General features: G+C 42.0%; 1 protein-coding gene across 4 annotated transcripts in view; it reads right to left on the reverse strand.

The window, feature by feature from the left end:
* Positions 1–27,500, reverse strand: part of znf423 (zinc finger protein 423) — a 151,242-nt gene that overhangs the window by 94,325 nt on the left and 29,417 nt on the right. For 2 of the 4 annotated variants that reach the window (XM_046864178.1, XM_046864180.1), the window contains exons 2-3: positions 26,269–26,328; positions 10,741–10,947 (exon numbers count right to left, since the gene is read on the reverse strand). In XM_046864178.1, coding sequence (XP_046720134.1) covers positions 10,741–10,947; positions 26,269–26,328 — 267 coding nt within the window. Of the gene's footprint in view, positions 1–10,740; positions 10,948–19,870; positions 19,890–26,268; positions 26,329–27,500 lie in introns of those variants that run through there. The other 2 variants (XM_046864179.1, XM_046864181.1) reach the window with 2 other exon arrangements.

Below are 27,500 nucleotides of genomic sequence, written 5' to 3' on the forward strand. Positions count from 1 at the left end.
AAAAGAATCGGCTCTTGAAAAGAACGTTGCATTATTATTAGGGGAATTGAAGTCACAATATTGGACTGAGAGTGTAGAAATCTTTCAGAAGAAGGGCCAATAAGAGCAATTCCTTCTACAGCAGTCAGGAATTTTTCTTTTTCTTTGCTTGACTTACTCGAATCGTGCACACTGTTCACTTGGACACATTAGGACCACATTTCACTGTTTTCATTGTAGCATTTCATATTTATTATACTTTTATTGACTATCTACTGCCTCACCTGCATGAATGAAAGTGTGCTTTTTTTGTAAATAATAAAGCATGTGATAAACTTGTGTCAGTTTCGCAATGTATGTCTTTTACAGTTTTTCCTGGTGCTTGATCAAGAATGGAGGACACTGACAGAGAAGGATGAGAATCAAGGGAAGTCATCAGAGGGATGTAGAAATCTAAGGGACATGCTGTTCCTCATTATTGCTGCATTTCATAAAGGGACTAGTGACAGCTCTATTCTGCATCCAACAGGGTCACGGGGGTCATGGTCGGCATCCAGGTCAAATTCTCACATACCAATCTGCACTAATGCTTACACTTACTGCACTTTCTGCTTTTGTTTTTTTGCACTTTTACTTCTATCCTGTTGGCCAAATTAATAACACTAACAAGCTTCACTTAGTGTTCGCAACTGAATCCAAAATAAGAAGTTCCTGCCATATTAATAATCAAATCGGCCTGTTTAAACAGACAAGGCTAATTACAACATTCTCTGCCAGGAACTCTCAACCAAGTTGTAGTCGCACAACACTCGATTTCGCTGAGCAGATGATTAAATTGGCTCGTGCTTAGACTTTTTGGCCCGAGCGGAATGGATTATATTTGACCAGCAGCCTCTGCTGCTGAGTTTTACATCGTAACTGGGGCTACCATTGAACTGCTGAATCACCTGACCTCCTCCGCCCACACAAGTGGACAAAAGAAAGCACCCAGGCCAAAACAAAAAAAAAAAACGGTGGCTTTTTAAATAATCAACACAAGCATACAACATTGCACCCACAAAATCACTTAATGAAACTACTGACTGAAGAAATAAAACCAACTTCAAAATGGCAATTTCAATAGTAAATTATGCCTTTATTTGAAATTTGAGTTTTTTTTTGCAGCAACAGGATGCGTGACAGGATGATCAGTGATGCTAATGTTAGGAAAAATGAACATGCTTTAATATATAGAGAGCAAAAATGTTAATAATAATGAATTTAATGCACAGTTGAATGTGTAATTGTCTATTAAATAGCCCTTTTCAAGGCAACGAATACAAAAGATTGTGGCTGCTTTCTTTCCTCCTTCAGAAGACTACGAGTAAAAGAAAGAGTGTGGATATTCCAACAGATTTCGGCTTTTTCCTGGGCATACACAGACAGCCCAAATATTTACTCTCCCTTCTTACGACTGCAAGCTCAACACAAGAGCACATGTGGTAGAGAGAGTGAGTGATTGAGTGAGTAAGAGATAGAAAGAGAGAGAGAGAGAGAGAGAGATAGAGAGAGAGAGAGAGAGAAAGAGAGGGGCAGAGAGAGAAAGAGAGAGGCGGGGGGAATTACATTTTTAATCGTCTGATTTTTCCCTCTGAGCAGGCAAGATGAATACAAGGAGTCTGTCGCCAACACACACACACTCTCACGTAGACACACTCCTTTCTTGTGTCCGTTGGCAAATTCTTCTATTCCACTCTTGCATGAAGCACATACGGAAAAAAAACCATGAGTGAGTGAGGAGAGGAGAGGAGAAGAGTGCAGGGGAGAAAAATGGGAAGAAGTGAAGAGGAGAGGAGGGGAGAAAAGAGGAAAAGAAGAGAAGAGAAAACGTCCCCACAGAGTTTTTCTCCCTTCCTGGTGCGAGCGAGGCCCCCGCCGAGTCCCTGTGTAATTTGCAGTGCCTCAGAATTCAGGTATTAATAAAGCCCCCATGGGGAACTGCACACAATATAACCCTACATTTTCAGGCATTATGAAAGGACGCCCCCAGGGGTCTTTGGCTCAAATTTCTGAAATGCAGGCATTGTAAAAAAAAAAAAAAAAAAAAAAAAGGAAAAAAAAAAAAGTCACCCCAGGGGAGTCTCTCCGCAATAGAAATCTGCTGAATTCAAAGCATTTTCTCAGTCCTGGTGGGAACCATTACTCCCTCTGGAAGCACTTTTTTCCCCCTCACTTTTTTTTAACAAAACATGTGTTGCTGACATGTTGACAGATTGCTCAGTGAAGTGTTTAGGTGCATGCACAAGCCGGGTCTCTGCAGAGACAGAGCCCCGCTCCCTGGCAGAGAGACTCTCAACGCTTCCCAAACTGGTGCCATCCATATTTCATAACAGGGGAGCGCAGGCAGGAAACTAGGGCTGGGTGAGCAAATGAGAGCGAAAGAGAGATAGCGAAAGGGGGATGAAAAGAGAATGAGAAAAGAGAGAGGGGTTAAAAAAAAAAAGAAAAAAAGGGGGTGTAAAGTGAGGAAAGTCGCCATGCATACGGAGAGCGCAGAAAAGGAGAAAAAGAAAAGCGACTAAGACCACGATAGAAAGAGACAGTAAGAGAGGGAGTAAGAGAAACCGAAGAGAACTTCATCGTGAAAAATGAACCCTGTGATGAAAAATGACTTCCAGTGTGCTCCAAAACAACCCTCCTCTGTCTCCCCCCACCCTCCCTTTTTTATCCCTCTCTCTCTCTCCCCCTCCATGCTGTGTACCCCCCCCCACAATCCCCACCAACCTTCCCCTCAATCTCTCTCTTTCTCTCTCCTACAGAGGCAGGGCTCTTTGCTCTCCCTGGAAAACCTGAGTTTACAACCAGCTGTGACTGCATTTGTATCTGTGCCAAGGGCTTAGTGGAGGAATCTTCAGGCCACCCTCCGGCTCCAAGAGAGGAGCGAAGAAACAAGTGAGGGAGAAAAAAGGAAGGAAGGAAGAAAGAAAGAAAGAAAGACATATAGAAGAACCAGCACACAAAGTGGTAGACACAATCAGAGAGCATGCTTAATCTCATTTCTGCAAACACATGCACTCTCATCCCACCCGCCCCACACACACAAACACATAGAGCTCCCCTCTTGAGTACTGAATGCAGACACATAACAGGATAATCACAACGCTGCATATAATCACATGACGCATTTCCATAAGAGAAAGCAGAAGTTAAACAAACACTTCCTAATGAATTCCTTAAAACACAAACAGATGACAATTTCACACACACACACACACACACACACACACACACACACACACACACACACACTCACAGATTATAGCGGACAATAGAAAGCACTTATGTCTGTGCAGAAACAATACGTCCGGCATTCCTGCTCTCTTTCTCTGTGACGCTGGATCAAGTTGCACCTCTGTCTATTTTACTTATCTCTCCTCCTACTTCTACACTCTCTCTCTCTCTCTCTCTCTCTCTCTCTCTCTCTCTCTCTCTCTCACACAGACACACACACACACACACACACACACACACACACACACACACATACACACACTCTCTCTAGATGGATGAAGGGAGGAAAAGTGATCTGTGGCTTTAATAAGAGTCGTGGCCTCTCAGGATTCAGCTGCCACTCTGACGACAGGCACAAGCTCTTGGAGCAGTGGGGGGTTGTGGGGAGGATTAGAAGTACAGACACAAGTGTGATGTGGAGACCAAATCCAGTGTGTGTGTGTGTGAGAGTGTGAGTTGTATGTGTCTGCATGGGTTGAACTGGGCAATAGGACAATATAATAACGCTATCATGACAAATGTTTTCACTGTGCACTTTTCTGAGATATCACATAGTTCATCAGTACCAGTGAGCAGGTCATTACTAGATAGACAGATAGATTGATAGATCACTTTGTTCATCCCAGATGAAAAGTCACATATCACAGCAAGCACAGAGTGTAAAAAGTAAAGAAGGATACTCAAAATTTTTTGCATTATCAATGTAAATATAACGTGGTAGTGCAATGGAGTGTTTTGTGTAAACACTGTAAACATGGCTGATGCAACAGTATGGCTGATACTGCTAGTAAGCAATATTGCTAACAGTAAAAATAGGAGACTAAATTAGCTCAAGTCTATGCTTGTACCAGATGTCTTATTTTGTTAAATGTCTCTTTTCTCAGAATTGATCCTTTTCAGATTTTTAGCTACTAGCTAAAGGTTCAAACAACAGCCACTGCATTGCTCCAAATACGAAGTCACAATTAGCATATTAGCTTAGGAAGTATGAAGTTAGCAGGACATATAAGTTTAGAAGGTTTAAGGTTATATGCAGTGGTGGAAAGTAACAAATTACAATTCTTTGCATTGTGCACCGTTTTCAGCCCATCAACCTATTTCTTGTTGTTGGGCTGCTACCACTGGTGTCTCAATGGTTGTTAGCCAACAAAGCTAAGGCAGAAGGCAACAAGATCATGTAGCTAACTTGGATGAGACAGAAGGTGTCAGCGATTTAAACATAACCGAGAATAGAGACATTCCAGATCACCTGATCATCATCATCTTTTCTCTGCTTGTGTTCTATTTGTTGGTTGTTGAGCCTGGATACATTCATTATGTAAGAACATTTAAAAAAACGTTTGTATTAATATATTAATATGACGTGAGGTCCAATTACCAGCGTGACACTAAAACAGGTAGTAGTAATAGCTACTTTTTACTTAAGTACATGTCAGACCCCATGCTACTTTAACTTTAGTGAAAAATTATTGTCAGTACTTCAACTTTTACCAGAGTACCATGAGTACATGTACTTCTACTTGAGTGAATGATGTGTGTATTTTTGCCATCTCTGTTAGTAGGACATTTTAGCCTATAAGGTTTAAAGTTAGCAGGTAGTTGAACGTTTTTCGCTTTTCAGGGTAAAAATTAACTGAATGCTTTAGGTTGGCAAGACATTTTAGTTTGGCTTGAACGATTAGAGCATTAGCTTGTAACTTTTGTTTTGAAGAATGTTCAGATTTAGTTTTTTGGAGACGTTGTGTTCAAAGCAGTTTTCAATGAACCACTTTTGATCAGTGGGAACATTAGCAAAACATTTCCATTTTATAAACTCTAGAATATTGTAATCTAAATTTGTAATCTTGGTTTGTTGTCTTATCATTATTTTTGGTAGATATAATCTAGCTGCTGCTGGCTAATGACGGAATTGCTAAAATTTAAGCTGCCAGCTTTTTATTGTTTTTATTTCTTCATCTTCGTTTTTTTCAAATCTGACACTTCTGTTTTGCTGGCACAGTTTTAGCCTGTTTTGTGCCTTCAGGTATCATGATATGATGTGTTTTGCCACATCACCCTCTCTTTGTTCGTGTGTGTGGTGTGTGTGTGGTGTGTGTGTGGTGTGTGTGTGTGTGTGAGAGAGAGTTTGTGTTTGTGTGTACATTTGAGGAAGCACCCAAGGGAGAACAAACTATGCAGTGACCCAGCCAAGAATATACTCCCCTCTGTTACTTATAGATACTCAAACACACACACACACACACACACACACACACACACACACACACACACACAGCATTCAAACATGCTGCACATATATGCACACAGCTGCAAAACCTGAGGGCTTGTGATTAGCACATGAGACAGGAAACAAACGGAAATACTGTGTTGCCATCAGCTTAATAGGATGTACAATTGTTTAACAGATATGTGTGAAAGTGTGGGCTAGGACAATTGTGCTTCTGAATGGCAGGAGAGCTCCAGTTTCTCTTTCTCACTTTTCTCTCTCTCTTTCTATCTCTCATCTATGTGTGTGAGGTGAGAGCGAGAGAGAGAAAGAGAGAGAGAGAGAGAGAGAGAGAGAGAGAGTGTGCAGAAGAGCTATTCCTGCTGACTGAGCCATCCTTTCCCTCTCTCTCTCTCTCTTTTTCTCCCCCTCCCTCTCTAGAGATCTGGCTGTTCCCTTCAGTCTTGTGAAGGCAGGTTAATTAGCACTCGCCTCCTATTTGTATCTGACAGGCGGAGTGCCCGCCTTACACCTGACTGACAGCTCTCCCGTTTACACACAACCACCTCTCTCTCTCTCTCGCTTTCTCTCCACCTCCCGTTTCTGTACACACCATTTCTGTTCTTTCTCTCTTCTCTCGCTCACTTCCTCCTTCAGTCTCTCAACACTTGTGACCTTTATTTCACACGGAGACAAGTGTACACTCACACATACACCTTTTTTAGCATGCCACCTGGTGACACCAGTCAAACACTTCGAATTTCAGAGGTTGTCCGACGATAAACCAAGGGGCAAGGGAGCGGTCCAGCTGTTACCCAGATTCTGTCTTACAACCTATCCATCGATTAGGACTTGAGGGATATTTTTTTAGCAATCAGCAATATGATTAGGAACCTAAAAGTCTCAGTTATCGTTCGGCCTTTAAGCAGTGGCTCAGTTCATGGTTGTTATTATACAGGGTCTTCAGGAAGGCCAAAATACATTACACAGCCTGTTTATACAGATAACAATTAATTTTGAACTCACATGAGCGTTTTGTTCCTCTTCTACACACACACACACACACACACATTGTATTGTCATCACTGTGTTTTGCTTGTCAGAGAAGTGGTAGCTCAGTGGTTAAGATGTCAACCTTTAGGTCAGAAGGTTGTGAGCTCAAATTCAGATCCCTTGACCCTCAACTGCTCAGTTATAGAGCTGAGATAATTGTATGCTGCAAATGAATTTTTTTACTGCAAATGATGCATGTTGTCTCTGTAGCATATATAAAAGTGCTACTTCACGATACACAATACAAATTCAAGCTTACATGGTGTGATTTTGAGATAACATTTGTTAACTTTTATATGTCACTATGACACATTTCACACCCAGCCAATTGCTGTGTTTGCTGAGTGTGTTAGACACAAAGGTTCCACAAACAGGTCAATGAACTTTGTTAGTAATGCTAGTGTGGGTAGAAGTTCAATCTTGAAAAGTGATGCAGTTGTACAGGGAGAAAAAACACATTTGCTCATTGATTTTCTGTCAATGGACTAAATTAGTGAGAAAATAAGTGAGCACTGAGAGTTTAAAAGGTCCATTCTGGGCTTTGCAAATATTTATGCCAAATTCAGTCAATGCAGGTTTTTGCCACTATTAATATCTTAACACTATTTGACCATGTTTGCAAGGGAACTCTATGAAACTTAATATACAAAAATGTCTAACTGCAATAATATCTTTGTCTTTATTGTGTTTTACGGGGGTATAAACATCTGTTGTTCATATATTGCCAGTCAAAATTGGTAAAACTAAACGTTTTTGGTATAAGGTCAATAGTCTATCATTTAGAAATAGTCATTAGTGATTTAAGTGTTGTTTGGCACTTTTTTATTTTATTCAAGTAGCCACCCTACAGCTCAAGAATCAATGCTTGGATCCTGAGCTCAGATGACAGCGTGAAGTTTCACATATTTTCCTTTGTGTCTGTGCGGTTTGTTTGTTCTGGGTTCTCCACTTTCCTCCCTTCTACCAAAAGCATATAAAATGGTGGATTGATTATGTTATATTACTCCTAGGTGTAAATGTATGTGAATGTGTGTGCTGGCATGTCAAGGAAGACTGTTTCATCAAGGATGCATTCTTGCCTCAGAGTCGACTGAATAGGCTCTGGATCTATTGATCACTTTGAAATATGAAAAAACTCTGTTCAAAAACATTTGGCTGCCATTGTGGTTCAAACACACACACAGTGCACCAACATGAGCTGCAGTCTGACTGGTGAGGTGCTAGAAGGCTATAAGCAAAGCAGCCATGGGATAACCTTGGACCATCTCTTCTCCAGACCTTGTGGGTTAACAGGGCCTGAGTTCCTGCCCTGGGCAGCTTCAGAGTGGGGGCAGGGGGGCAGATAGGGAGAGGGGTCAGCTGCACTTGGCCACAGAGGAATAGAGAGATTCTGAGAGGGGGAGATAGGGAAAGAGAGAGAGAGTGTGGGCGGTTTACAGCCAGAGCCCAACCATGGCCGGTCTTGGGGCACTGGAGCAGAGCAACGAATGTTCTCCATTTGATCTGAGTTTTTTTCCAAGCACTCCTTGGGGAATCAGTGCTCCAGATTCCTCCTCCTGTAGAGATTCCCTCCAGACTCGGCCCACACCGCACACACACACACACACACACACACACACACACACACGCATGCACACCCAATCGTGTGAGTGTATTAAACCCACCTACACAACGATATCACACAAATATACACTCACAAATATCTTACACATGCATATGTGTGCAAAAAGATATTAAAATCCATCAAATGTAAACACACTGATAGCAACGAGGGAAACAGTGTCCCATTCGTCACACACTATCAAATTTAACATTCAGTCCATGCGCCTAGTAAACCTCTCTCTCTTTCTGTCTCTCTGTCACTGTCTCTCTCTCTCTCTCACACAGACACACAGACACACAGACACACACACACACACACACACACACACACACACACACACACACACACACACACACACACACACACACACTGACACACACATTTGTAAACGGTGGCGAGCAGTAACTGAGCACTAGTCACGGTTAAAGCTCTTAGTGCAGTGGGAGACCAAACAGTCATAAACTACCATCACACATTAAAGTAGGACTAAAGGAAGACTGACAAAATTGATAGAGAAAGAAGAGATAAAAGAAAAGGATCACATATCTCACACATTATGGGATTTCAGCCTATAATCCTATAGCTCATGTAATATTGTTTGGAATTGTATTTCATTTTGTGGCGTGTTTGCTTTTTGGAGAATATGACTGCGCTGACTGCCAAGCGATCACAATAATAACACGAAAGCAAAAGGGAGTTTATGTTGGTGCCATGTTATTGGCCCGGCTCACCGTGGTGCCAGGGGAGCCAAAAACATGACCCTCCTCATAAAATATGACAAAAATGGCCTCCAATCTCATCCGCACAAACAATCGCTGACAAAATGGCGTGTTTATCCCCTATCTGATGCGGTTGCGGTTCAGCGTGCGGCTCTCCCTTGCTAGGCAGCCTCCCTGTGGTATGAAGAGAATGTGAAAGGATTCGCCAGCGAGTGTTTTTTAATTTACCGCTCTTTTCAATAATAATAATAATAATAAAGCCTGCATCTTGTGTGTGTTTGGGAGGAGAGGGGGGCGCAGGCAGAGATGTGATCCCCTAGCCACTGTTCTGGATTATTCTGCAATCTCCAGCACCCCCACCCCCCACCCCCCCATGGGAAGCTCTGTTTTATCATTTCATTTTGTTTCTCTCCTTCTTTCCCCCCCTCTGCTAAGCAACACGTAGCTCACTGACGGCTGGGGAGCAGGCGGCGTGTCTCATATTCAGGCCCTTGATTTCATTACACCACCGCCAGACAGGCAAAACGGGGTGGGGAAGAGAGGAGGCCTGTGTCACGCCATATTATTTCCCACCAGAAACACATTCCCGCTATTCGGCAGCTTCACCAGGCCCGCTAAAGCTCCACACGACTGCTTTCACGTCATGTCCATGACTAAATGGCTTTTCAATCAAAGCCTGATTGAATGTTTTATATAAAAGGGGGTAAAAATTATAAAAAAAATAATAAAATCTTGCTGTTAGGCCATTTCGCTCTCTTTTCTCTCGCTCTTACTACACGTCTCTCTCTTTTACCCCCACCATGCATGCTTTCTCCTCGTTAAGGAGAGGCCCTTGATTAATCTGCGAGGAAGCAGATGCCCCTGCAGGGCCGCTTTCAGCGTTTCATTAATTACCGCGATTGTAATAACGGGCATTGTGTTTGTGTACAGCGTGTTAGCTTTAAAACACTACTCTCCTGTGGGACACCACTGACTCCAGAGCAGCCGAGAGCAGCCACTCCACACATGCACATGACACATGACACATACACACACACACACATACACACACACCTCTCTCCGGTGGAGAAGCCACTGTGAACTATTACACTGACATGTTGACACAAATGGTGGAGAGAGATAAGAGTCAGGCTGGAATAGGAGACGCAGTCCGACTAAGGCGGCAGGCTCGATTGCAGACACGCACTCCGTCTACATTCACTGACTGTAATGGCTTAAGATGAACATGGCAGCCCCTGCAGCGATAGCGCGTGAGAGAGGCACGCACTCTGAATAGTTCCTGAAACACATACTCGGTCGGACGGACTGACTGAAGACAGGATTGAACGGTTTTGTGTTTGTAGCTCCTTAAATGTAAATCATCGTTCAAATTTAGAAAGGCTTGTTATCCGACTGTGAACTCAAATCCGTGCAGCAAAGGTTTTGAATTTCCTCACTGCCAGAAACCCCATTCGAGGGTAAAATAAAACAATAAAAAAATCCACACACCCTCTTACAATCACAGCATAGATTTCTTTCAACGAAAACAATCTTGCCTTCTATATATTAGATATTTATTCATTTTGGTCACTAGGAATTTTTTGAATCGCTGATTCCGAACCCAGACCTGCTACACCATATCCAAATGTAGATTAGTGGAATATCAAAAGCTCTTTAAATAACAGCAGTTAAAATTGCAGTTTGATTGAAGTTGACCTTATTTTGTCTTTTATTTAATTAGTTCATATATCACGTAAGAAACATCTAATCAATTTAGCTTACAACTACAATTAAATAATTACATCCAGGACAGGTTCAGCGGTAACTGATTGTGATCCCAAATCGTCGTCTTACAAACCACACTAAATGTATCAAACATTTTTCTTTTTTTTACATCGATACTGGAAGGGGACCCGAGGAGATGTGTGTACCTGCAGGACAGTGGTGCGTGCGGTGCTCCGTCAAGTCAGCCAGGCACTCGAAGTCCTGTTGGCAGTTATCACAGGTGAAGATAGACTCATCGTCCATATCCTCCTCTCCGGCTCTCTCGTCGTGGCTGGTCACGCTGTGCTCACCGTCTTCACCACCGGCCCGCTCTTTCCCTTCAGAGTCTCGCTCAGGGATGGCTGTATCTGCACCTGAACATCAACGACAGAGCTGCATCAACACCGGCTTTAAAATTTCAAATGGTCTGTATGACCTGACTCAAACAGGAACCTAAAGAATAATTTTAGCTCATTTTCCACCAAGTTCCCAGACAACCCGGAACAGCGACAATGCTAGGAATGAATCCTACATGGGAAAAGATATTCAGAAAAAGCTTGCTGACTAAAGATTTTTTCAGATTTCTACGAGAGGATCCACACTGTGCTGAAATTAAAAGGGGTTTACTTTCAAACTGAAGCAAATCTAACACCCCACATGATCCCAAAAAAATAAGCAACACATTTCATTTCCTCTGTTAAGAAAGAAAATGAAATGTTTGTCAGAAACATTTTTTATGCTGTATTTTATTCTGTTTATGCTGTGCCTCAGAATGTACACCCTATCAGCTAGCTGTGCTCCAAAATACCATTCATACCAATAAGTGTTTTTCAATTGGATAAGCCGGTACAGCTTACTGAATTCTTTGCTTAAATGAGTTAAGGCAAAAATACATTTGGTATAAACTTGTATATTACAAAAAAAAAAAAAAATTAAAAACCACAGGCACACACTTGCTCAATTATCCACCATATAATCCCGTTGATGTCATGTGAGATTTGGAAAGAAATAAGGAATTCTATTTTAACACACATATAATTCAAATGAATGAATCAAAACAATAAAAAAAAACTCATACATATTGGGTTTTATTGAGCATATTGTGTTTACTGGGACTTTTTCAGCCATATCTGTTTTTTCCCCCAAACTTTTACTACAATGTTGGATGCACAATTATCTAGGATGTAAGATGAAAACCTGTTCCAGCATGACAGTGTCATTGTGCACAAAGTGAGTTCCATGAAGATATGACTTACGTGGGTTGGAGTGGAAGATCTTGAGTTTCCTGTTATACAGCTCTCTGACTTTAACCCTATTGAACAACTTCGGAATGAATTGAAATGCTGACTGCACCCCAGACCTCCTACATCAGTACCTGACTAATGCCCTCCTCACCACACAACAGAAGAGTGGATGTTATTTTAACAGTAAATGAGGACTAAATGTGAAATGGGATGTTTACAAAGCAAATATAAATCTTGTGGTCAGGTGTCCACAAACTTTTATCCATATAGTGTAAAAGAGAGACAGAGTGACGTGAGCTGTGGGTCTTTCTACAATTGTTAAGTATTGCGAACGTGAATCAAACGCGCAAACCTTCAAGGTTGGATGGAAACACAGTTTCCATCCTGATAATGACAAACCAATAAACATGTTTTTATATATATGTTTGTGCTGCCTTATGGGTTTTAAGAAATAAAAACAATCACCACACAAGCAAACTAGGACTGGTTTGGTTTTTTGTGTTTTCCGTCATAGCACTCCTATAGCTGTCTATTAGAATATTATTAGTTCAGGTTAGTACCAGCAGGCACCAAAACCCAACCATCTGGACAAGGAGGAGAGACACTGACACTACACAGATAGAGGTTTTAAGCTGCTGTTTTACACACACACACACACACACACACACACACACACACACACACACACACACACACACAGAGTTAGTACCAGTCTTGAGCAGGTACCACAACCTAACCACTACAGCCTTTAGTATATTTTTTAGGTAAGATTTCGCTATATTGCCACAATATTTCATGATAAACATTTCTCAAATTTGACATTTTACATTTTATTGTATACATTTTCGCTTCTTTTTTATTTTGGTACACATTAGATAATATACTTGTCCTGCTGGAAGTTTGGTAGGAAGCCTATATATCATAATAATACATTATATATACCATATACTGCAAAAATGTCATTAAACATCTCAGCATCATATTTATGTCATATTGCATCAATGCACAGTGTCATGCGTGGCACTGTGGCAACAGTGAAGAGCTCTCGGTTTCGACTCGGGCCTGCGTGCCACACACTCGCTCACAGCTCTGATATCCAGCCCAATCCTCCTTCCGCCATTGTGGCTCTATTTTCACACCTTATTATCACATTAAACGCTGCGCTCTGAAAGGACTGCACAGGAGACCATGACGAGAGAGCCGCAAAACAAAAAAGGAAAAGAATAGAGAGGTGTAGAGAAGAGGAAAAAAGGGAAACAACTAATAAAAGAGACTGATAGAATATGTGAAAGGACCAATGAAGGACTGAAATATGCAACAGAGAAAAACACACAAAAAGAAAAGAAAGAGAGATAGCGAGAGAGAAAGCGAGAGAGAGAGAGAGAGAGAGAGAGAGAGAGAGAGAGAGAGAGAGAGAGAGAGAGAGCATACTAAAGAATACCATGAGAAATAAAGTGAGGGAACATGATGGTAGAGGGAAAAGAAGAGCAGAAGGAGGGAGGAATGGAGAAAGGGTGGAGGGCAGCTCTCCGGCTCCCCTGGGCTTAACATCCTGTCTAATCATCCTGGACTTGTGCAATCAGAGGAAAAGCAGGAGGTGGCCATTCCTGCTCTTTGCCACACTGTGATCAGCAGCTCTAATTTGCCCGGGCACTGCTCTACACCACAGCGCTAATCGCTAATGGAGCCTGGAGTTCGGGACCAGACCCAGTGGCTCACTTTGGGCTCCAGCCCAGTTTGGACTGCTTTTTGCTAGAGGAGGAGGAGTGATGAGGGGGATCTGGAGAGGTGTTATGAGTGAGGGGAGCGTTAAGGTGCTCTAGTTTCTCTCCCTCCCTCCATCCGGTGGGGGTGAAGGTAGCTTTTGGTGTGTGTGTGTGTGTGTGTGTGTGTGTGTGTGTGTGTGTGTGTGTTGGGGTGGGGTATGTGGAATGGCCATCTGTCCAGTCGTGAGAATGCCGTCTGGACAGGGAGGAGAGAGAGGCCCCAAACTGACACTACACTGATAGTGGTCTTGAGCTGCTGTTTTTTACACACACACACACACACACACACACACACACACACACACACACACAAAGGTGTATTAGCTGTACTATTTCATCCATGAGAGGTTCTAATCTCTGTGAAAAAAGAAGGAATTCATTCTCACTCCATCCCTCTCCTTGTTCAATCAGACGCACACACACACACACACACACACACACACACACACACACACACACACACACACACACGCTCCATCGTTCCCCCAGGTACCCTGATGCCAGAGGTATGGGCACTGCCAACCGAGGCACATGCCAGCACAACCTGCTACCATGGCAACAAGGGAGGAGCCAGATGGGACCTTGCTCTGGCCCTCTTTACCTCTCCTCCTTTCCTCCCTCCATTTTTTTCGTTCGAAATGAGCCTGGCTCGTACGACTTCCACACCGCGGGACAGCAGGCGGGATATAAAAGCTCCTGGCACATCGCTCTGAACCATACACACCTTCAGTAAATGCTACACTTGCTTACTTGCTCTCTATTCGCTCTTCTTCTATTCTCCGGTTTACCTCCATTTTCTTGCCTGCCGTCATCTCCCCCGTCCTCTCCACGAAGCGTTCCTCCTCTCCGGAGGGGGAGGTGGTCTCATGAGGGGGTCTCCACAACACACTCCATTTAGACTGCCATTACAGCTCTCTCTCTCTCTCTCTCTCTCTTATCTGTCTCCATCTCTATCTCTCCCTGTGTGCACTGGATTGATATACATGTGTCGTGCACCCCAGCTGCACATACGCTAGCTCCAGCCATGGCCTTGAACACACACACTCACACACACACACACACACACACACACACACACTCACACACACCAACTTGCCTCCTCAGTCTGTGGGAGGCAGAGGAAACTGCTGAAATGATATCTGTGTAGATCTGTGTGAAAGCATTAATAGACAGCAGGTGAAGGTAAAAACATATTGTGTAAGAAAATGAAGGCATCTACGCATTATATAACATGCACTTGTAGGGAATATGGCTCGATTAGATTTCTCCAAAGACGTAGGTTTTCCGATATAGCTCAAAGGCGACGCCAGAAATCAGGGCTCAGCAAGGACAGTCATATCAGGAGACAAATGATTTCTAGAGGGCCATTCAGATAAACAAGACCTCTTTATGTCTGCGGATGTATTCTTAGAGCCCATGGTTCTTCCCTTCTGTTTGAAGATTGATCATCGCGTTATCTGCCTACATGAACGCACACTTAGTCTACCTCTAACCCACTCCAACACGCACAACTCACACACACTACTATCCAGCACAGACCGCGAGAGATTCTATGATTAAAGTCAACATTCTTTGACTATGAAAATGTGCAATTGGTATTTTACTTTTTTTTTTATGTACATTTAAATCTTACATGTCCACATGAATCCATTTGCAAAACCCAATATTTTCTCTTGTTTTGGTCTTTCATCCACACTAAAGCATTTTGAAAATGTCATTTTTGCTTTGTGTAAACTGAGAAAACAGCTATTTCAAAAGCAATGATTAATTTTTAGTCCTGTGTCCCCAAACTCAAAACAGAACACTTTATAGTCTTAGGTTACCCACAGCAACAACTCCAAGTCTGTCTGTCTGTTTCAAAACCTCAGTGTTTTCTCTCCACATTGGTGTATCTATACAAAGAGACTGATAGTAAATAATGGCCAAAACTTGTTTTATGCACACAGAGTATAATGCTATAAGGTTGCTCAGATGTTTCCATGTGGATGTTTGAGAGCATATAAAAAAAAATGTATAAATAAAAAAAAAACATTTTCAAATCTATCCACTGTAATGTGCTGCTTCTACGAAAGAACTCTAATCAGAGTTGGTGGCTCGAGTTAAAAGTTAAAAGTGAATATTTATGCTCCGTATTCCAGTGTAGTTGATTTTCTGAGTGGCTTATTCTAAGTATTTAAAAGTGCCTCTGACAGAATTTGCCATTTCTCTTCAGTAGATTTGCACAAGATCACCTTTAAACACAAGCACTTGGTTTCAAACAGATCCCATCTTTTCGTCACTTGCTTTATTTTCAACTGTAAAATGATGTCAAATGAAAGAAGGGGGACAATTTCAAAATCAACTAATAAAAAGGAAGACAATAGCAATATATAACCAGGGTGAATGTTACTTTAAAGAAAACATGATAATGATCTTAAAATGCTGACAAAACAAATCCTATAAACATCCAACCTGATACATGACCAGGTAGCCGTTAGCTAGCAAGAGCTTCTAGTGTTTACATGTACCAAATATAAGATATCACATAGATGTTCTATAGTGTTAAATAGATCTCAGTGCTGCTATAGCCTTGGTGACACTCAATGTGTTAATCTGATAATGCGTAAGGTGTATCTTTGATATATAGCTAACATATGTAGCATTAATGAATTAGCAAGAGTTAGCAAGTAAACACACCTCAACAGCATGTGGCTATTTTAGCTAGCCATCGAATGCTGTCTTTCTTTACATCTTGTTGATAATCATGGGGCGGAAAAATAGAAAAAGATCAGTATCAAAATAGTTGTGTTTAGGGCTACAACAACTAATCGATAAAAACGATAATAATAATTATTATAGTACGGGTCAACCCACAGCAGGAAAAAGTGTGCGTCATCCGAGTCATTTTCAATTAAACGCAAGGTAATAGGGACATTTCATATAAAAAGCAACAAAGAAAACTGTACCTGCAAGTTATGCAACGCGGATCTTGTGTGGCATGGAAGTACCACAGTGACGCACGAGCACGTGAAAAGAAAACACACTGGTGTCACAGATGAAGGCGTAACATCAGCATGGTAAGCAAAAACTCCTCATCATGTGAAAATGGTGTAGTTTAATGAAGTGCGATTGTGTAAACTGTTTGTTTGTAACTTCGGGACAGTTTCACTAAATCTCGTGACTCGCGAGCATCAAGTTGCAACATCACCTCGCTCACGACATTGTGATGGATTCAATTAAAACGGTTTGAACAAACACTAAATCTAAAAGCAGCAAACAACAGCAGGAGTAAACAATGACATTTTTAGTCACTGTTGTGGTTTTCAGCGAATGTTTTGCATTTGCACACTAATGCATATTTTTTATTTTATCATTGCATTCCATTTTCTTTTTATAGCATTTGTCTACTACAATACGATTGTCTACTTAAAACTAAAGATAGTTTAGCTCAATATGTGGCTATTGCTTTTTCTTATGTAAACTTTTATATGCAAATACCCTGAATTAGGGTTTTATATAGTTAGAATAAGTAAAACGACTAATAAATTTTTTTTATCAGATTAATGTATCAACCCTAACAAATAATCACCAAATTAATCTATTATCCAGATAATCTTAGCTGCAGCCCTAGTGTTAATAGACTGGTAAAAACTAAACATTCTGTTTTAATTGAACAATATGGCTATAAGCATCATTATTTAGTGGCTTATATTAGCACTTGATGCAGTAATTTTATTTATTTATTTTTAATTTTATTTTATTTTATTTTATTTTATATTCATCTGGAAGTACATTGGCTCTGCCCCACATATACGACTCCTGCCTAGAATTTCCAAATAAGGCTTAATTTTGAATTAATGGTATATTACCTTTTTGCTTTAGAACCCAGCATCTTCAATATAGTCTTTTGTCTGTGTCTTGTACTATCTTTTGTCTCGTCTGATGCTGTGACACTGGAATTTCCTACCCGGGATTTATTTTGTCTTATCTTGTTATTCTGCACAATGCTTATTTAGCAATGTTTAAAGTGGGGAAGGAAATGTTTGAATGATGGGCTCTCTGTGTTTTCTCCTTTCCGTCACTGTGTCACATGGCAGACAGACAGACAGACACATACACACACACACACACACACACACACACACACACACACACACACACCACCCAGGATTTGGAGTATGAGAGAAAAAGGAGGAGCATGCTCAGCTTAGCAGATATGTTTCCGTGTGCTATGATGCCAAGCTCTTGATTGACACTATCATTTATCAGAGCTAGTGTTGAAAGTCGCCCACATCAGCATGTAAGCTAAATTGACCTTGACGTGACACATGGAGGCGCAGAGTGAACAGGAAATAACAATGACACACTTGCATCCACACATTCAACCTCATACCTCTACACATCTCTGTCTGTTTTAATCAGTAATTTACAGTGGGGTGTGTGTTGCTGGCTGTCCCGAGCGGGAGAGATGTGTTAATGAGAGCGCAGGGGGTCCCATAGGAGCCCCACTACCCCATCACAGATCACCTCATGGATACCTCAGCCAGCTGGAGCCCCTGGCCCTCTTTTAGCAGAGGACCATTATCTCTGAGTCCCAGCCCGTCCCAGCACCAGGAGCCTTCTTACACACACACACACACACACACGTAAACACACACTATTGAAACTCACAAAAACATGGATCTTCACCTGCAATGGTTTAAAGCAAATAATAAATAGTGTAAAGTAACATAATGAACTCTAGTCAGCATCACGGAGCACATGCTTCACTGTAATGGTTCTTTTTTTGACTAGAATGAAATATACTTTTATCATGAGCTGTATTTCTTAAATAAAATATATTGTTTTGATACATTTATTCTTATTTCCTTAAATGACAGGATGTGCAAATATTAAACAAGTTTCAAGGAGCAATCAAAACAATGTTTCTTGACAAATGTCTACACTCCAGGAGCCAAATACGTCTGCAGCAGTAAAGTCTGAGACCATTGAAGCACATGAGCCAAATCCTGTGAACATTCAACCTCCATGATCAGGCCGCCGTTAGCTAGCTGAGTGAGCTAAACTAGCTAGCGGGATATTCTGACATTTATGGTATGTAATAAATCTGTTATTATTTTGATGTTCTGTAGAGATTGCCTGTAGTTTTAAATATTTTACATGAGTGCTGCTACAGTCTTGATAATGTGGGATAATGTGCAAGGGGTATCTTTAAAAAATTGCTGACATGTAGCTAGACCAATGAATAAATTAACAGGAGTTAGCCGGTGAAGACACCCCACCAGCATATGGTTACTTTAGCTAGCCATCAAATGTTGCACTTTTTATACACTTTTCGTAATCATGGTGCTGGAAAATAGAAACAAACTATTTTCTAATTAGTTGCGTAAATTGTAGACCTGAAGAAGTAATTTGTACAGTAATTACTCATGTGATATTCTTGATCACCAGTTTTAAATCCACTCAAGTGTAATATGACTACAAAAGTAGTACATTCAATTTTGCAATTACCTTTTCAATTTATATACAAATGCAATATTCACCGAACCTGTATACAGTTTGTCCCAAATTTTTTTTGCAATTTTCATCACATGTTCAAGTGCGAGTTTGGTCTTCGCAATCAAATTTCATCCAATGCTGATTCACTGTTTCAATATCAGCTCAGAAAACTCTGAATAACTGTCCTGCTATAGACAGGAAATGCATTTAATCTGCAGTTCGATCCGGTGTTCTGCAGGTAATCAAAGCCGAATTCATTCCAGAACTTCCACACTGGCTAAAACTCATTTAGCCGTTTTCCTCAAATTACTGCATTACACTTGAATAAAGCGTATAATTAAATCATCTACAGCTGCTCCATGGACATCTCAGCCCCAGGACATAGAAAGGACACACTCTCAAACCAAACAAATGCAGCCATATGCATTTTGAACAGAGAGCACATTCATAATTGGCAATGTATTAGTGCAGTGTGCGATATTTAGATCAAGCTAAAGACCCAAAGCCAAACAAGGCAAAACAGATGGACTTGCATTAGTGTATTGTATAATATATATACAATAAGATATATACACACACACACAAAATCACGTGTCAAAATAACAATTAAGGAGGTCCATAATATCACCATTGTACTACTCTGAATGTTTTATTAATGCTAAAATATTATCAGAAAATCTAAAATGAAGCTTTTATATGGGGCTCATATTACATAAAGTCATGTTAATACGTAGAGCGAACTATTCAATATCATTGTTAAATCCCCCCCCCCCCCCCACAGACACACACACGTGCACACGCACACACACCTCTTTTTTGCTCTTGCTCTCTCTTAGGGAAGACAAACAGCCATGTTTGTGTGGGGTAATTAGATGAGGAGAAGTGAATTAGTAGAATCCACAGAGCAGTCGTGTAGCTGAGCACAGCCCCGCCTTGCAGGGACCTGCTAATTACCCCTCGTTAGGTTGATATGTCCCCCCCCTTTTTTTTTACGGTGCAGCGCTGCCACCATAGTGAGGAAGAAAAATAATTAGCGTCGGATTAACGCCGGGCTTTACGGACTCTAAGAGGCATCCTGCATGCTGAGGGGAGGAACGACGAAAAGAAATCCCCCCCAAAAAATTATAATGCGAGGCGCACAACTGAACATGGAGTACATAGTGGAATAGTGAACATTCATCACTGTGATAAACAAGCATTCCACAACACGGAAGGGAAAATGTTCTGGTGCTCCTTTATAATACTTCTGATCTCAGAGCAGTGATCTATAGCTGCTGATCTGTATAACGCTGCTGTATCATGGTAATTGAGAGACTTATTGTAAGCAAGCGCTGCTAAATTATGCAGAAAGTCAGGTACACCAAGGTGGCATGCTTTGAGTTGGTGTCATGTGTTCATCTGTTTCATGTCAGTGGGACATACGTTCATGGGATAAAGTACATTAGAGGATGTCTAAATCCGTTCTGATCCGTTCAGCCACTGGGATACGACGGCCACTCACAATACATATAAATCATAATTTTGCTGAATTTTTTTTATCAGATTGGCTAAAACGTGTATATCCGGCAACAGGGTGTGGGAGTAAATTGAGTGACGTTGGTTTTCCTTAGCTATTAATTGTTTGCCATCAATAGCACACCATGTTGGTTTTATTTCTCACACGAAACATTGAGAAAGGTGCGAATCCAAGTATGATATTGGACAAAGCCTGAAAGACAGGCAAAAAAAAAAAAAGACTATATGTGTTTTATGTACTGTATCAAAAATGCATTTGAGTGAATCACCCACAAGGATACCTGCTCATACACATTCTCACTGTGTGCACACAACACCTATAGGCAGTGCTCTGAACAGAAGAGCCATAAATGTGCAGTTCTACACTGGAACAAAATATCAGCTCCAACTTCAACAAGACCTCTGCTCTTTTTTCTCTTACAAAAACATCGACACTACAAGGCTGCCTTTCAACTCCACCTCACACACGCACACCCAGAAACATACACAGGCACACACACACCGTCATGAGCCAAGTGTGAAATGGATCAGCTGGGGTAAGCGCGTGTTAGCACACTACAGACACAAAGAATTCCTCTCTTCCTTGAGGACACGAGTCAGATGGATGCAGTTCTCCGTGCTCGATTAGCGGTGTCTGATCTCATCATTTAACGACAGCCCAGCTGTCTGAATCCATTACCTGTCCCGTCAGTGAAACGCCATTCTTTTAACTGCTGATAATGCAGGACAACATCCTTAAAGAGACTTACAGTGCATTTCTTTCACATGAATGTGTTGGCATTTGAAGAATGCCTTGCTCCATGCGGTAGGGTTCGAGTTGTATCATATGATAATGTAATGTAAAGAGATACTGAGGTAATTGTGGACATTATGCATCAAAACACAGATTCCACAAACCTAAACTGGCTGAAAAAAAAAAAAAATAATAAATTTAAACCAATCATTTCGCACTATAACAATTTACCCAAACCCTCATGTTTTTGTGATATTTTATTATGATGATCTGCTCTGTGCAAAAAAGAAAACCGTTTGTGCCATATGACAACTTATTTAACACTGTCTTGTAATTCATTAATATTAGATTCGATTATATTAGATTCACTGCATATGATAGATATAAATAAATAATGATGAATTAATAATAGAAAATCAACAATATAGATATTAATAAACAGTACACAGAATAGGGGTTATATACAATGAGTAAAATGGTCAGTATATAACAATATCCATCCTTTTTTTTAATGAAACAGCTTTTCAGGGTGACGTACAGGGCTGGACTTAATAGTACCGTTTGCTCAAAAAGAAGAATCCATGTAGACAGAAAGCAATGCAGACTCTTTCTCTATAATACATACCAGATTTTTTGAATGCTATCAAACAAACACACAACACTGTGTGTTTGTCTTGACTAGCAAAATGCCTTGTCTTGTTTTGGTCTTGACAGCAATGCTGGAAAAACAAGCCATATATAAATCCCAGCCCTGTCACTAAGTTTACAAGTATTTCCTCTCTACAAAGTCCTGATTATCCCTTTAAGCACAGATTGGTATTTACACACCAGGGAGAGATGGGACAGGGCCCCTGATGGCCCAGAGATTGAGCAGGTGCAGGCAGACTGTGTGTGAGTGAGTGAGTGTGTGTGTGTGCGTGCGAGTGTGTACGTGGTGTCTCAGGGGAGCGCAGGCCCTAACACAGTAAACATAGGGACCTATTTAAAGCAGGCCTCAGTGTGGCTCTACTGGCCTGCGCTTGCTATGTTTCCACAATACAACGCAGCCCCCCAGGGACCCTCACCATCCTCATCCGCCACCACCTCCCCGAAAATGCAGTGTACCAGCCTCTTCCCCTTGAGGGTCCAGCACCCAGTGCCCTCACACCCACAGGGACTGCAGAAAGAAAAGAGGGATGATGAAAGAGAGCGTCATGGAAGGAAGGGAATTAGAAATCACACGTGCACATCCACAACACGAATGGGATGACAGCTGCTCCCCGATGCTGTCACCTGTTTCAGGCCAAGGCTTTATGAGACACACAAGATGGGCTTCTACACACTCACACACACAAACACACGTACACACAGAGAGACAGACAAGCGCTGATATGTACATACAGACACGCACACCAGACACACACCTCCCCTTCACACATTAGAACTGTTTTCCTGTGGCTGCCTTGGGGAAATTAAAAATATATTATGGACCTCCAGAGGTTCATGCAAGGAGAAAGAGAGAAAAAAAGAGAGATAAATGAGAGAAAAAGAGAAAGAGTGAGGGAGGAAAATGGAGTTCTTGACTGTGTCCTCTTTTCTAAACTGTCCACTGCATCACCGGGAGCAAACGGGCATTACTGAATCAGTAGTGGAGCAGAGAGGAGGGTCATCATTTCTGCTCTTCGTCTTTTCTGCTCTCCTCCCCTCAATTCGGAGGAATAAAAACAGAGCTCAGCTTCCCCCAGATGCTGTCTGGCTCAGGCTCAGCACACACTCCAGAGAGATGCTGCGCGTGTATGGCCACGAGACTGACTGATATCTCACTTACACATTCACCCCTTCAAAACACACATGCATACACATATCCAGAATGCAACACTTCCCCATTATACTATGTGCTGTATTTGACAGTACAACCCATTAAGGGGTTCATAAATCGTCGTGGCTCTGCACCCCATTGCCAGATAAAACTCGGCCAGAGCATCGCCCATGTGTGTGCGCAATACACAGGTGAACCAAAGCTCACAATATGTCTGAGGTCTCGAACACTCAGTTAGAATGAGGCCAGCAATACCCTGGGCTGAAGTGTCAGAAGTTCTGTTGGCCGGCCAATCACAACGAGAGGAAGTGAATAAAATAATTCAATTCAGCTCCATTACAGCCCCTATTGGCCTGCACATGGGGATATGAGCAGCCTTTTTCCACCATGAATCATTGTCAGGGACACGTACTGGCTCAGACGGGGTTCATGTGTATGTGAACGTTTTTTTTTCCCTCAAAGGTTTGTGAATCATTTTTTGATCTCTCATACTACAATCATCAGGACTTACGGCTGGCTGTGTTCTTGTGTGTTTGAAAAAAAAAAGAAAAGAAATTCCACTTCATTAGCACTTTGTCACCAAGCAAGAAAAATGCGTTGTTTAACTTCACAGCTCTGATTGCACGATTAAAAACAATTCCCTCTCCTTAGAAAAAATTGACAAAGTTACATCTTTCAATATTCTACATCTCTCTCTCTCCCTTCAAACTCTCCCTTCTTCTCTCAGATTCCACCCCCAACCCCCCCTGCTGTCTCTGTCTCTCCCTCAATCTGAGTCTCCAGTGTGAGACCTGGCTCACATTCTGCTTTTTCTCCTTCCCTTCTCTTCCCCTCTGGGTTTGGGAGGGACGCTTGTTTTTCTGTCTCAAGGAGCACGAAATGGGGAGAGAAAAAGAGAGATAGCTAGAGAGACGGAGGGCTGAGGTGGAGGGGTGCAACTCCGGTCCTCTCCACCAGCGGGAAAAGGCTCAGGTCCTCTGGGGCATGCAGGCAGGGGGCGGGAAGAAAGGGTCCTGCTCTCTCCTACAACCCCCCCCACTCAGACAAACACACACACACACACACACACACACACACACACACACACACCACCCCTTTTCCTTATACTCCCCCCTACTGCTCTTTCTAAACTCAACACACATTTTCCAAGATAGCAGGGTAACTGAATTTAATACTAGGAAAAGCCTGGCAGTGTCCTTGTCGACATCATCTCCTAGGGAATAAAGGGAAGGAAAAGTTTTTTTGTTGTTTTTTTTTTTCCCTCCTCCATCTTTTTAAATAAGAAATGGCGAGCAGCCCCCTAGAGCCCCGGCACAGCAGCACAAACAAACACAACAAACACAGGAGAGAAGGAACGCAAGTGGGGCAAAGGAAGGAGAGACAGCAAGAGAATATAAGAGAAAAGAGACAAGATAGAAACCTTGAGAAGAAATGTAGAAGCGTAGAATTGAGGACCTGCTTTCTGCATACAGCGAGAAGAGGGGTGATAAAAACTCCCAAGCACAGCTAGTTTGAGCACAGCAGGGACAAAAAAAAAAAGGGAGCGATGGAAGGCTTGGAGGAAGAGAGGAACAGCATAAAAAAAGAGGGGGGGGTTGTTTAGCGAGAGCTCAGGGACTCCCCTTCCTGCTGGATCTCACACACGCAGCGCTTTGTAGCCACACAGGACCGCAGTCAGCACCCCTCCCACCGCCCCCCCCACACTCCCCCAGGGCCGCTTAGGAGAGGCCCACGTCATCCTGTCACCCCCCCTGGGCCCTCTCTTTCCTACTTCAGTCTCCCTGCTGAGCTCACCAGCCCTTCCTAACTCACACACACAGCCACATATGCTATCACCCTATCTCCCAAACACAGAAACACTCCTACAAACATACACACACTTTCTTTCTTTCTTTCTTTCTTTCTTTCTTTCTTTCTTTCTTTCTTTCTTTCTTTCTTTCTTTCTTTCTTTCTTTCTTTCTTTCTTATTTTTTTCTTTCCAGCTGGCTGTTGATTTCCAAATGCAGCCTTCCAACACAAAGAGTTCAACTTTAGAGAGATCACTCGCACGTAGACCAGTTTTGATGTAGCGTACACCATGAATGCTGCATGAGCTAACCCTGTAATCATGATGCAATCTCAGCATAGGCTCTTTCGCAGACCACGCTCAGGAGTCGAAGAAACGAACAAGGCAAGTAGAGTTTGTCTAAAAAAAAAAAGGCGCATCGTTAGGATTCTTTCTTCAACTGCACAAAGTACTAGAACTTCCCATTAGCCTGTGCCATTTGGGTGGGTTTGGTACCTAATAAAGATCGGAGTTTATGGTATACCTGAGACAGGTTACATACACCTATCATTAATGATAAGTTGCATATGCTGTACCATGTCAGGCAATGCTACAAACAACAAGCTTTGTGAACCTACTCTGACCAGTGACCAAATCTCTTTTTCAGATCTACCTTTCACTTATCACTGTAACTGTGACCACTCCAGTCATCTCTCAAGTTGGTTACTTCATTGTGTACTGTTTGGTTTCTGTGTAATGCGGAAAAGTGGAAAAATACCCATAGTCGTCTTATCAGGATAACTGTGATCGCTTTGCCTATTATCACTCTTCTGAGTTTGGATCCACTGCTCTGCGAGAGACAGCGCATGACTCATGGGGCCCATATAAAAATAGAATATACAGCAACACATTTTCAATACACTCTGAGCCAAAGTAGGATATACCGCCACGTATTTTTTAACGTGCTTTTCAGTTGGGGAACGAAGAGAGAAATGCGAGCTTTTCGGGAACGGACATGCAATTGCGATTGAGATTTTGCCAAAGAGGCAGACTGACCTAACGGGAACCCATAAGTCATGAAGGTATTTGTCCACCATATTCTGCTCACAAACCCAGTAGACAGGAAGCAGCCGCAAAGCCTCCACTCTAGTGTGCACCTGGTCACTGTTCTCCAGTGTCTCATAAAGGTTCTTACTCTATCACTCTATCCTGATCTCCTTCCCTCTTTCCCTCCCCTTCTCACAGTGCAGGGCTACAGGCCATGTGGAATTGATATTAGAGATTGAAGTGACTGTGGGAGTTGTGGACAAGTCAGAGGAGACATATTGCAGGTGTTTGTGTGAGCGCTTGGCTGGGAGGCACCATGCTACTATTCACTAAGGTAGGGGAAACATACCTGCTGGAGCTGTGGAGTCCCAACTTCCTGCGCATTCAGCCGAGTCTGCCTCTTCCACTGCTGTGGAGCAAGAGAGTGAGAGAAAGAGAGAGAAAAAGAGAGGGAGAGCAAGAGATTAGACCTTGTGTTTTTTAAATGAACACAATTCAGCTCGATAAAGCATCATTGTTTACAGCGGAGCACCGCGTTAAGGCTGCTGTATAATGCACAATATAATGCGTCGTATCTCAACGCTTGATGCACATCAAAGGCTTTTATTGAGTTCCTCTGAATGTCTGCATGCGTGCGTGCATTCTTTGTTTGTTTCCTTCTGTACTAATTTCGGAGGTGCAAAAACAGGTAACAGCGGCATGGAGATGAGAGGAGGAAAGTGATGATGAAGGCTTTCCTGGGCATAGCAGGGGGAAGGAAGCCCCACTGGCACACAAACAGGATACAGGCGAACTCAGCACACAATGAGCACTTACACCTCACCTCCTAGCCCACTCCCCCCCTTCCCTTCTAAAAAACCCCCTACAGCCCCTGAGCATGCCAGAGTGCTCACACACACAGGTTATGACTAATTCTAGGCATTAAACAATTAAAAGGAATACTCCAGCATTTTTCAACTTAATCTCTATCCGCTGCATTCTCTATTAGTCGTGGAATAAAACAAAAACCTGTTTACTTGAAACGCAGTCGCCCATATTCTGTCAATAAATGTTTTAAATCTGCGACTGACGCGATGTCGATTGAAAACGACACCTGTTACCCACATAAAAATACCATCTCTGGATAATACAAATGTAAGAGAACACATTCCTCCTTCAGATCAAGTCATCCTTTTCTAAAAGTACGAGTTATACGATGTTTCGCCACCAACCACAAGCCACCAGAGCAGTTTCAATGAACCTTGGCACAGATTCAACAGCTGCCCTTCAGACTTCCTTTTCAAGTCAGTTAAACATGTTTATTGTTCTTTCCTCAGTAAAGAAAACATGCTTGTCTGTAATAATTGTACATCCAGTGTGGGTGTGAAAGAGAAAGAATAGGAGTATTTCTTTGTTAGCATTACAACACCCCCCACCCCAACACACATATACACGCACACGCTGTGATGATTTCTGGGATTTCTTAAATACAAGCAGCAGAAGCAAAGTGGCTTCAGCACACAACCGAGTGTACAAGATCCACTTTGAGGATTATGGGCAAGAGCAGATAAAGATGACTATCACTAATGATCTTCACAGGGC

Source organism: Silurus meridionalis, chromosome 13 (assembly GCF_014805685.1).
Source record: "Silurus meridionalis isolate SWU-2019-XX chromosome 13, ASM1480568v1, whole genome shotgun sequence".
In the NCBI taxonomy this organism is placed as follows: domain Eukaryota; kingdom Metazoa; phylum Chordata; class Actinopteri; order Siluriformes; family Siluridae; genus Silurus; species Silurus meridionalis.